Below are 12972 nucleotides of genomic sequence, written 5' to 3' on the forward strand. Positions count from 1 at the left end.
GTAGGTTGAGGAAGAAGAGGAGAAAAAGACAGAACAGAAGTGCAGGGGATATAAGGACAGAAGAATAAACTGGATTTTGTATGATATATCCTGCCTTGTGTAGCTTCCTTGTCTGTATCTAGATTTTTAAAAATGTTGTGACTGTAACATAGAAATGTTCTTTTTAAAAAGAGGACCCTGAGAGCACTTCCTTTGAAACTAGTGTTGATATGTTTAAAAAATTTCCAGACTGTGGTTCCTTAAATAGTTTGGATCAATGATGGTCATTTAATTTTGCCAAGCATGTTGAGTAAGTAATATTCAAAGGACATTTGGTAATTACTTCAAAATAAATGTTGCCTGAGGTGTATACCAGAGCCTAGCTGAAGTCTAACCACATTCTTCAGGGTTTTTTTTGGCTTAAATATTGTATATTGTGTGATGCATGTCCCTTCATAGTCTGCAGTATAGTTTCCCACTATAATATTATTATATTTTCAAGATAAAGAATGGCTGTTAAAATTTTATTGTGCTTAAATGAAGTTCATTTATGTGTTTATTTTCTTCATTTGTTTATCGCTTTAAACTTCCAATACTGTTGAAGCTCCTAAAACAGACAACACATTTTATATTAAATTTTTTATTTTTATATAATTTCCTATGGGTCTGTCTAATGCTTTTACGGATTCAGATTTATTATACAGCTTTACAACTTTGATCAAAGTTCTGTGGATTAAAATGATTATATGCAATTTTCTGTAGTGTTGAAATGGTAAGAGTAATGACTTTTAGGCTGATCATGGGTAATCGGCAACATGTGTTTTTATAATACTTATGTTATTATCTTGGGACTTGATTGATAATTACTAGTGGCAGTTTTTTACTAATACATTTTTCTCCATTCATTTTATAAAATCAAGGAAGTTTGCTGTTTGATTGCATAAGTAAGGAAAAATCATCAATACTGTTTTTATTCCTTGAGCTTATTTCTGGGATGTGTTTGATGCCACATGTAGAGGAATGCAGACCTCTATTTATGCTGTCCAAGTATTTCCCCTACTTAAATGCAAGTCCACATACATGATCTTCCTGACCTTTTGACTGAAATGAGATTGAAATTTCCTCCATGCTAATTCTCATAAGTAGTTTGAGATAATAAACTTTTGATTTGAAATACAAAGGTTCATCATCATGTCTTCTGTGCAGTCCCACACAGGACTGCCCTGATGCAGGGCCTCTCATGGAAGAGAGAAGTGCATAAGCTTCTAGAAAACTCCTAGATGAGCACTCCCCCTCCCCTCTAGAGGCAGAGGCCTTTTTCCTGCCCCTATGGTCACATGCAGGCCTTGGATTCAGCAGAAGCTCTCAGGAACACAACTCCTGAACCTTTCTGAGGGTTCCCCCTCCCCACCTTGTCCATTGAATAGTAGGTGCAACTGCATAACCATCCCTGGATGAGCTCCACCACCTATTCTACAAACTGATCCCTGGTCACATGACAGAGGGGGAGGGAGTGTTCTGTCAATTTTCTTTTGCAACTGTGCAGAGAGAACCGATTCTGAGCTCCTGCTTTAAAAATTACTTTAGCATTTTTCCTTTTGAGTGTTTCAGATAAAAGATCTTTTTCATGGCTCTTTTTAAAAAGTGCTGGATCAAAGTATGAAAGAATGGGACTTTTCTCCTGTTATTTCCTAATAAAGAAAAAGGGTGGGGGATTGAGACCCATTTTGGACCTAAATCAACACCTGAAGGTCCCCAAGTTTCATCCCTATCAGATATCCTCCCTCTAATTCAAAGGGATGCATGGTTTTGTGTCCTGGATCTCCAAGATGCTTACTTTCACATTTCAGTACATCAGGACTGTGGAAAGTATCTGAGGTTTACACAGAGAGAAAATTGTTTCCAATATGAATCTAAGCAGCAGTGATTCATAACCTGGGTCAGATAAGTGTATTAGGCCAGATAGTTGTCCACTTTCTGAGATTTTTGAATACTTAGTCTAGCTGAAGGATACAGGTGTCTCTACGTCCTCACTAAAGGTTTATTTAGCAGCCATTTCCACATTTCATGTAAGCATAGACTCAAGACCAGAGTTTTTAAAAATGTAATGTCAAAGAGGTTTTTTAGGGGCCTCTATAACCTATAAAAAGGTAAAGCACCAGTTGTTTCTGACTCTGGGGTGACATCGCATCACGACATTTTCATGGCAGACTTTTTACGGGGTGGTTTGCCTTTGCCTTCCCCAGTCATCTACACTTTCCTCCCAGCAAGCTGGGTACTCATTTTACCAATCTCAGAAGGATGGAAGGCTGAGTCAACCTTGAGCTGGCTATTTGAAACCCAGCTTCTGCCGGGATTGAACTCTGGTCGTGAGCAGATGGTTCAGACTGCAGTACTTCAGCTTTACCACTCTGCGCCATGGGGCTGCAGTTCTATAACCTATATCCACCAGTTAAACCTCCCATTACTCAGTGGAGTCTATCTCTTCTTTTGTCCTAGCTTGTGCATAAACCATTTGAATCAATGGCTACATGTGACTTGTCTTTATTGTCCTACAAGACTACATTTCTAGTAGCAATTGCCTCAGCCAGGAGGATGGGGGAGTTAAGAGCACTGATGAGTAACCCACTAATCCTCAGAGTCCTTACAAAGTGGTATTGCTTCCAACCAAGCCTGGATTTTTTTTTTTTACCAAAATTCTTTCTGGGTTTCATATGGCACAGGACATTGTTCTAACTGCCCCCCCCCCCCACAGAGCCACAGTCACCAGCAGAACAATCCCTGCATAGATTGAATTTAAGAAGAGCAATGCTATTTTATTTAGATTGTACTTCTAAATTTAGAAAAGTTGACAATTTCTTTGTATGCTTCAAAGGTGTTGATAAAGGGAAGTCTGTGTCAGCACAAACACTCTAGATGGGTCACTTCAGCTGTTAGATTAGTTTATACCACAGCTAAGGTGCAGTACCCTTCCCAGTGAAAGCTCATTCAGCAAGAACATAGGTGACATCCACATCATTCTGCAGCAGCACTGACAGATGTGAGATCTGCAAAGCAAAAACATGGTTTTCTGCATGCACATTCACCAGACGTTATTTGACTGACAACTACAGGAGAGAAGTGACTGTGAGAAAGGCAGTTTGCACTTATTATTCAGATGAGCAGCCCTCCATGGTAGGTAAGCTTGCTATTCTCCCATGTACTATTACAAAGAAGATGTGATGGCAAAGACATGATTGCAGCTATCTGTAATTGGTGTTCATCAAGTGTCTTCTGTGCAGACACACATCCCTCCATCCCTCCTTTCCCTGCTATGGGCTGGAGTTGTCATGCATTCTACCATACTCCATGGCAGCAAAGGGAGAAATGAGGGAAGAGTGCTCCCCCTCCCCCTTCATCACATGATCTAATGAGCAGGAAACAGGCCTCTGCCAGAGGGAAAGGGGAGTGCTCATCTAGATGGCAATAGCATGGTGATGGTGGTTTTACTCCCCTTTCTTCATAGCCAGCTGGTCCTTCTCTGGGCACCTGGGCAATCTCTCTCACCTGACCTGCTGTGCCTCATACTGAGGAGACAACAGGAAGGCAGAGAGGGAAGTCCTTTACCTCACTCCAGTTAAGAAGAACTGACTAAATTTCAACGATGGTAGGCAGAGACACCCTTACAAGCTGATAGGTACTCTGTTAATATATATTAATAGTTATGTATGTATTATGTATATATGTGTTTAATGTGGTTGTGTACAGAGCACACAGTAGTCATGTGGCTCTTTTGGTTGATGGGAACTGTCAATGTGGTTTTCCATGAGCTGCAGAGTGAGCATCCTGATTTAAAGGGTCCCCAAAGGTCATAAAACAGAGTAGGAAAGTGCAGAGGTTTTCTGTTGCTCAGGCCTACATTTCCCAAGCCAAGTCTGATTCTAGTATTTCACTGCTTGAGATATCTTCCCCACACATAGATGGTGAAAATTGGCCTGATTCCCCAATGAGTTAAATGTTACCCTGTGGAGTCCACCAAAGGGTATTTCACATATCTTTGGGTTGGATGGGATGTCTCCTGCTTTCATCTATGATGATTGTCATTTGTGAGTTTTTTCTAATCTGCTGGTTCTTGGGCAGGCTTTAACATTTGAATATCTGAAATGCACTTCATAATTTGTAGAATTTGTATTTAACTTAATCTGTCCTATTGCCATTTATATTTTAGTTTCTTTTTTGTGCCTAGTTTTCTTCTCGATAAATGTGTCAGTGGCCTCTAGCAAACCAGTATTTCTTTTGTTATATTATATATCATTAATTGGGTCTTTGGACACAGAGCTGAGATTTTTGAAAGAGTGTTTTGAAGCAAACAAAAATAAGCATCATGTTTGTAACTGGTCCAGAAGAATCTCCTTTGCGTTGGCTCCCCTCCCTCAGTATTATATATCAAAATTTCCTGCATTTATTGATGTCTGAATGATTCAGAACCATAAAGGGGAGGAGACAGGATGTATAGTTTTGAGTAATATTAAAATTTTCACCATTCCATGTAGTTTGCTGCAGCAGTTTATATTTTTCCCCTCAAATGTATAGCACTTTTGACAGGCAGAACGGTGAAAAACCTTTATGAGAAAACATCTACAGTGAAACAATATCTGGCAAATATTAGCTTTCTAGGAGACCCAGGACAGGAAATAGAAGGAGCCATGGTTATTGGAAAGAAGAGCGCAATGACTTTATTAAGGAATCTTAAAGCAAACAGTGTGACAATGATAGAATACAAAAGCACATTGAGGCTTTGTACATGGCTTGCCTTGACTCCCCTGCTGGCGACAACCATGTTTTGGAACTTCTGCTGCTTCTCTTGCTACTACTCTTGCTGCTGCAATTTAACATTTAACACCGAGAGGATGCAGTGTCCTGTAGAGAACAAACAAATGACAAAAGTGCTTTCCCAGAGAGCTTATAGACTGTTTGGCCAGCGTGGACAAAGGTGACAGAGTAAGAGAGGCCTTGATAAAAGAGTAGCAAGAATGTGGGTTGAGCTGAGCGAGCTGATGGTGAATGGCACAATGAACAGAAGTCAGCTGTGAACTGAGAAAGTAGATTTGCAAAAGGTCACTTGATGGATAGATACAATGGTGGTTGACTCTTCTAGTCAAAGGACATATATAACAAAGAGCAAGAAAAAGAGCACAGGAAGTCCTTGTTATTCTGAGCAAGTGCGGATGTAGTATTGCGTGCATACATTGGGACCTTGGGGACATCCAAGTGTGAAAGGGTTGTGGAATTTGCCTACAGGTAGGAAGGGCAGAGCCTGAATAAACACAGGTTGTTTCTGCACAGATCCTACCTGTGACCATTCAAATGCATATAAGCTCCTGTACATAATGGGATGGATCCAAACACCTTTTCTACTGATGAAAAAGGAACAAGGGATCCCTTTTCACTACCCAAAAGGCTATGTTGGGGATTAAGGGACCTGCATGAACAAAAGGCATGGGAGAAGATGGCTACAGTAAAGCAGGAGAATTAAATAAAATCAAGTGAAAAAACCTGACTACATACAAGCCAGTGTTTGTACTTCCTATTTTTTCCTATGGTGTTGATTGTATATATGAGAAGATATGTTGCCTCAGATTTAAGCTCAAAAGCATAGTGTACAAATTTCAGTGACAACATAGATGATGGAGGAAGGGCCAGCAACCAGAACCCTAGACTCTCCCTAGACTGTATTTGTTCCTACCCAAAATGAATGTTGTCTTGTTACAATCACCCACATGTTTATGAATTTTAAAGATACTATCCACAAAATGAGGATTGAGGTAAGCCAAGACAAATCATATATCTGTACATTTTAAATCTTCAGCTATATCCTGTGGAATTCCAAAAGCACCAGCAAATGGTGGGATACTGACAACAGACTATTTAGTAGGCACAAGAGTTACATATTTTTGCAATGATGGATATAGGCTATCATCCAAGGAACTTACAACTGCAGTCTGTCAGCCAGATGGCACATGGAGCAATCACAACAAAACACCTCGTTGTGTAGGTAAGGACAGTCCGGGTTCAATCAAGTAGCGGTGTTACTTTATGAACTAAAGATGTGTATTTCAAGTGATCACATTTGATAGCTCAAGAGTGATATTTTCAAGGGCAAATGATATGGAGAAAGTAGGACTGCGCATCACAGTATCCATGAAAGCCGCAGAGCCTCCTGTCAACTTTACCAGCTCTTGCCAAGTATTTCTAGAAGGTGAGTGGGTGGGGCTTTAACTCAACAGGGCTTTCAATTGGCAGGTTGGATTGGTTTTTTGTTTATTTGCTTAGAAAAAAGTTGTTTTGGCAGCACCATTTCTTCTACGGCATTCTTGGCCACAATAATAGATGTAGTGATCCTCTGAGTTAAATTCACCCATTCCCATCCATTTTAGGTCACTGATTTCTAAGATGTCGCTGTTCAGTCTTGCCATCTCTTGTTTGATCACATCTAGCTTACCTTGATTCATAGATCTTACATTCCATGTTCCAATGCAGTATTGTTCTTTGCAGCCTCGGACTGTTCTTTCACCATCAGACACATTCACAGCTGAGCGTCCTTTCGGCTTTGGCCCAGCCACTTCACTCTTTCTGTGGTTACTTGAACGCTCTTCCCCAGTAGCATATTGGACACCTTCTGACCTGAGGGGCTCATCTTTCAGCGGCATGGTTAGGTCGGGCTAAATCTCTTGTGTGGTAGCACCCCAAGATACTGCATAAGGAAGCTGACTGTCAGGGCTCAAATAGAGGGGGCAAACACCATGCAACTCACTCTTGGCTAAAATCAAGTTGCATGCTTGTGCAGCCACGACTTGCCCCGGAGCTATGCAGAGAAAGAAAAAAGAGTTGAACCCTTTAACTTTTACTGCATTTTTACTGTTTGAAACTGGAGTCCCTGCTTAGTTAGAGGGAAGTGTATGTTTTTTAAAGCATCAAGAATATTAACTGATGAAGTGACAAAATGGAAAAAAGAGCTGAAAAGGGGTTTGTCAGGTTTTTTTACGCTGTTTAGATAGGCCTGAGTTAATGATAAAATATCAAAGGCTACATGACACCATGGTGTTGAATTCAAAGGAGAAGGAGATGATGACTTTGTGTTGAGGCAAAGGAATTAATCACAGTCCATCCAAAGAACTATAATGGGATCATATTCTAGCACAATTATGATGGATCTTATCACTGTATTTCTGCTAGTATGAATATTTTACTAGGTGTGAAATTAAAAATGGGAATTCTCAATATGTAAAAGGAAGACAATGGTATCAGCGCTATAATCCAGAAAGAGTCAAGGTACTTATATAAGGATTAAATCAGTAGCCAAATAAATAAAGCACTTTTTGGCTGTCATGCTTAATCCATTAAGTAATTATTTTGAGCATTAATATAAATCTGGATAATCGCCCACCAAATCCAAAGATAAGAAGTTAAATCCAGATTTTTATTTTTATGCTGAAATTCAGCAAGAATCCAATTTAGCTGTTGCCTGTAAATCACTGTGCTTCTGTTTAGGTTATGAACTTAGATAATATCCTATCCACAATGTGTGAACTCATCTGGTTAGTATTCATGGCAAATTCTTTTTTTCCCATTGCATGTTAATTTCCTTTATATGATAGGACAAAAATATCATACCGTTTTTATCTTTCTGTGTATCTCTTTCAAGTTGTTACATGCCCAAGCATCAATTCATTCACCTTGGAGCATGGGAGATGGCGAATAGTGAATGGTTCTCACTATGAATACAAAACAAAAGTTGTTTTCAATTGTGATCCTGGGTACCATGGATTGGGACCAGAATCCATTGAATGCCTCGCCAATGGAACATGGAGTTGGAGAAATGAGAGACCATACTGCCAAAGTGAGTGTTTTGTTCATCAACAAAAGGTCTGATTTAGTCACAGGCCTTCTGTCTCCATATTGTCATAACTTAGTACATGCATCTACAGTTCATCATACTGTACTTAACATGTTAACTAGAATCCAGGGATCTGGCACTGGGGAAAAAACTTTTCATTGGCTGGATTGCACCAAACTATGTAGTAGTCTTGGGGCACAACCCTGGGTCACCACAGCCATTTTACAGCAGGGCCATGGGGCCCTTCTTGCGTGTGTTGCTAATGATGCTTTATTATCTAGCCGTGCCTTCAGAAAGTCTTCTTGAAAATATGACAAATCTAAAATGACTCACTGGTAGGGGTGTGTACAGAAAAAAAATGGCTAAATTCAGATTTGGGAGTATTCAGGGGAGCCAAATATCCCTGAACATCAGGCTTGGTGGCCAAACCTTATTTGGGAGATATTCAGCTATCCTAAATATATGGCCCCATTAAAACTCTAAGTGCCATTAAAGTCAATGGCAAAACATAGAGTTTAATATATGGAGGCTAGGGGAAAGGGGTTTGGGGGAGAAGAACCAAATTTGCAGTGTAGCTGCAGGAGGCTCTCCCTCAGAGAACCCCCAAGTTTCAAAAAGATTGGACTAGGGGATCCAATTCTAGGGGGACACAAATTGGTTGCCCCTCTTCCCCATTGTCTCCTAGGATAGGGAAATTGGTTTCCCCTCTTTCCCATTTCTTCTATGATGGGGAAAACACAGGCAGCAGTCAAATTGTCCTAGAGAAACTCTGCACTGGAAAGTCAAAAGTAGTGAGAATGCTTGTTTGCAAGGTGAATAACAGCGCTATGTGCCCAGCAGAATAAGTGCCACAGTGGCAGTGCCAGTACCACATACAGGACCTTAGTTCATATCTGAGAATCTCTCTGAATTGCAAACCTAGGGGGGCGGTGCTTTCTGCAGGGACTGCAGCATAGAAACAGTGCATTGAATACACTGATGCTAAGCAGCAGAGCCCTGTGTCAACCTAATAGTGACTAGCCCAGTGACACAATCCTACCAACTGCTGCCCAGCAGCTGAACCCAGTGCCCCTGAGTTCTGAGTATACCAAAAGACGAATGGACACATATCTGAAATTGAGATTTGCAAAGCTGGGAAAACTTGGTTCTCCCATCTGAACCATGCCACAGACTTTGGGATTCCATTAAATGGGAACCCCTGGTCCATTTTTTTTTAAATTTTGGGATTCTCTGGGGGAGAGGTTCCCTCAGCTACATGGCAAATTGGTCCATCTTCCTCCAATCCCCTCCTCCCCAGTGCCAATTTTCCCACTATGGGGAAATTGACACTTTTTCCCCCATCATAGGAGATAGTGGAGGAAGGGGGGTGACTAACTTGGGTGCCCCTAGAGTTGGACCTCCTGGTCCAATCTTTTTGAAACTTGGTTGTTCTCTGGGGAAGAAGCTCCTGCAGCAATATGGCAAATTTGGTGTCTCTCCCTCAAACTCCCTTCCCCGCAGCCCTCATCTATTATACCCTATTTTTTCTCATTGACTGTAATGGTCCATAGGGTATAATGGAGCTGAACAGCTGCTGATTAGATATTCTGGACTGTTGTATTTGGCAGTTGAAACAGACCAGAGAATCTGATTTGGCTGTATACAGTGCCAAGTACAGCTGAATCAGCTGTTATTCAGGGCTGTATTCAGTTCAGCCAAACCAAATGCACACCCCTACTCAGTTGTTAATATTTTGAGGACTGTAGCAAATGTACAGTGTTGAATCCAAGCAGCTTTTCCACTGGTGAAAAAGAGTGGAAGGGATCCTCTTTCACCATCAAAAAAGGCTATGCTGGGGACCTTGAGATTTTCATAGATAAAACCCATCTGACAAAGCAAATGTAGTAAGAGGGGAATTAGGTGACAGTAAGAGAAAACATTTCCTGGATTCATCCCATAGGCTGCACAATTATAGATATATGGCAGTCATTGTTCACAAGTTGTTGCTTCTGCAGAGTGTTCAAGGATAGCCTCATACATTTTAGAAATCAAGTTCAAAGATGTATCATACACAATGACAAGTAAGCATTCCAGCTATTCACTTATTCCGTTGTGTTGTAGCTGAATGATCTATCCTTTTTTTTTCTCCCTCCCTGATTGGTCAACTCTCCCGCACTGAGCTCACATAGGCTCTCCCCCACCTTTGTGGTTTCATCCAAGGGAATGGGAGGCGGCCAATTGCCAGCAGCTGCTCAGTAGCCTCCACCGGTTTTCTCACTGCATAATGCTTCTAAGGCACCTAGAATTTTAATTAAATGGAAGATGAATATTAAATGTTTGCATTTAAATACTGTGTACAACATATTAAATCTCATTGTGTCCTTTTTAGTCATTTCATGTGGAGAACTTCCTGTACCTCCAAATGGGAATAAGATTGGAACTCAAATCACATATGGATCAACAGCAATTTTTACTTGTGACTTGGGATTCATGCTGGTGGGCTCAGCTGTAAGGGAATGTCTGTCATCTGGACTATGGAGTGGAACTGAAACAAGGTGTTTAGGTAAGGAAGTCATTTTCTTTTATACTAGTTGCACACTTATGACTGTAATTCATGAGTTCTTTAATAAACCCTACCTTGACTGTCCAATGGTTTTTTTTACTGAATTTACTTCTTTGCATTTCTGAGAAACTTATATTTGATTGAAGTTCTGTGCACAGCCAGACACCTGGATGTCCTGTTGGTTTCAAAGTGAATTATGAGCATGTAATTGTATATATATATATATACACACACACACACACACACACACATACATACTGTGGCTAATAGCCACTGATGGACCTCTGCTCCATATTTTTATCCAATCCCCTCTTGAAGCTGTCTATGCTTGGAGCCGCCACCAAATCCCGTGGCAGTGAATTCCACATGTTAATCACCCTTTGGGTGAAGAAGTACTTCCTTTTATCCATTTTAACCTGACTGCTCAGCAATTTCATCGAATGCCCACGAGTTCTTGTATTGTGAGAAAGGGAGAAAAGGACTTTGTTCTCTACTTTCTCCATTCCATGCATAATCTTGTAAACCTCTATCATGTCACCCCGCAGTCGACGTTTCTCCAAGCTAAAGAGTAAATTAAAGTGTATGCCCAGATCAAAATAACCGTGCAATGATTTATAAATTTGTGTTTTTTGAGAAATACCCCCCCCCCCCATCTGAACCATGCCACAGATTACTTTTTCATCAAAGGGAACTTTCAGAAACAGTTTGCAGTGTATCATGGAAATCTTTTGAAGTAAACCAAGCCAGAAATCCTGCTAGACAAGTATAAGCAGTTGACTGCCCCTAAAGAACTTGTTCGTACAGATTGTAGGCCATAGACTGTCTGTTCTGATGCCAGAAATTATCAATTACCTTTTTTTCATATTTAAAATCTGTTCAGTTTATCTCAGTGGAATGTATTAGGGTTGCATTTCTCTTCTGGTGTATCTGCTTTCTATGGATATTTTCCAAACTCTATTCCATCTCTAAATGAAATCCTTCACTCGTATGGGGAGAGTCTCTATTTCACAGAGCTCACTGCATAAATCAGGAACACTCAGATCATGGCCAGCAAGCACTTTTATATTCATTATAGCTTAACCAAGTATCACTGGAGTGAAGTCTTGGGCCACCTTCTGGGGAAGCTCCTCAAAATGCACCCTGAAGTTTCATGTACCCAAATTTGGGGGGTTTTGACTTTTCTCACATTGTTTTTTTTTAAGTTCCTGGCAAGCATCACTATTGCGTATGGATTAAAGGAGGGAACTAGCACTTCCAGTCTTCTTTTTGAGTGCTTTCCTTTATGTGAGGCTGCATAGAAACACAGAGGACTACTTTTGACAATTTCTGAGTTTGTTTCTTTGTTCAGATAATTATTCCCAACTTTTCTTAGTTTAGAAGATTGCTTTCTTTGCCTCCATCTTACCTTCATGACAACAACACCATGAGTTCAGTTAGTCTGAGAGAAAATGACTGGCTCCAGTCCTGGATTTGTCAGATGCACATCCCACTAAAATCCATGAAGTATGCATACATACAGCCTGGAATGGGAGTTCAGCCTTCAAAAACTTCCTGTCTGAAACACAGCTTCTGTAATGCCTGTTTCATTTTCAAAGGTGGAACCAAGTGGTCATACGGCAAAGGCTTGTGAATGAACATATTTTGTTCTGGATTATTGTGTTGACTTTATATCAGACATCAATTCAGGCAATCTGTTGACATTTTCTTTCCAGTCGAGGTTAAGATGGTGATAGCATTTTGAAGTTAGCCATTACAGTTTCATTCTCATTTATCATTATTAAGGCAGAGTTCAGGGCTGTGCAGCAGAGAGACAGGAGAAAATATAAGTTTACTTTTAGGGTACAAAGAGATTTTTGTTTGCCCAACTTACTAAAAACATTTGCCTGTCATATCTTCCCCCTCAGGGTAGCCACCCTTCTGCATTTCCATTAGTCTTCTTACTGTTAGGCTTCATCCAATGTAGTTCTTTTCTTCCATGAACAAAACAATAATTAGTTAATCTATAAATCTTTGGCAGACAATTTATTTCTTGATACTCAGTAGAAGTAAAGTTGAGCTCTCCCTTATATTTTGCCAAGGGAACAATTTTGGACAGGAGTTCTTAACTGCTTGACAAATGGTTGTTTTTCCCTCTTTGATGTTAAAAGAAACAGTAAAGGAAACCAATTAGGAAATAAAAACTGAATCAAACTCAGCTGAACTTTTACCGTAAAGAATAATCTGCTTGCAAATTAAGCTCACAAATGTATCTTTTTACAAAAGCAAATGCTTCTGGGTTTGGGGGTAGTTTTTATTTATTTATTTTTAATGTTAAGTTGCAGCCAATTTATGGCAATCCAGTAGCACTTTCAGGCCAAGAGATGTTCAGCAGTGGTTTGTCATTGCCTGCCTCTACAAAGCAATGCTGGACTTCCTGGGTGGTCTCCTATCCAAATACTAACCAAGGCCAACCCTACTTAGCTTCCAAGATCCATCAAGATCAGGCTAGCTTGGGCTACCTAGGTCAGGGCACATCAACACTAGCTAAAGGGTTTTAAGCACTCTTGATATAGATTTATTACAAGTAGTTTAAAAT

General features: G+C 40.3%; 1 protein-coding gene across 6 annotated transcripts in view; it reads left to right on the forward strand.

Annotated features, from left to right (window-relative positions):
• CSMD3 (CUB and Sushi multiple domains 3) overlaps positions 1-12972 on the forward strand; it is a 933126-nt gene that overhangs the window by 825903 nt on the left and 94251 nt on the right. For all 6 annotated transcript variants that reach the window (XM_060243303.1, XM_060243304.1, XM_060243306.1 and 3 more), the window contains 3 exons: positions 5828-6013; positions 7664-7858; positions 10224-10397. In XM_060243303.1, coding sequence (XP_060099286.1) covers positions 5828-6013; positions 7664-7858; positions 10224-10397 — 555 coding nt within the window. The remainder of the gene's footprint in view (positions 1-5827; positions 6014-7663; positions 7859-10223; positions 10398-12972) is intronic.

This window comes from Heteronotia binoei, chromosome 7 (assembly GCF_032191835.1).
Source record: "Heteronotia binoei isolate CCM8104 ecotype False Entrance Well chromosome 7, APGP_CSIRO_Hbin_v1, whole genome shotgun sequence".
NCBI lineage: Eukaryota > Metazoa > Chordata > Lepidosauria > Squamata > Gekkonidae > Heteronotia > Heteronotia binoei.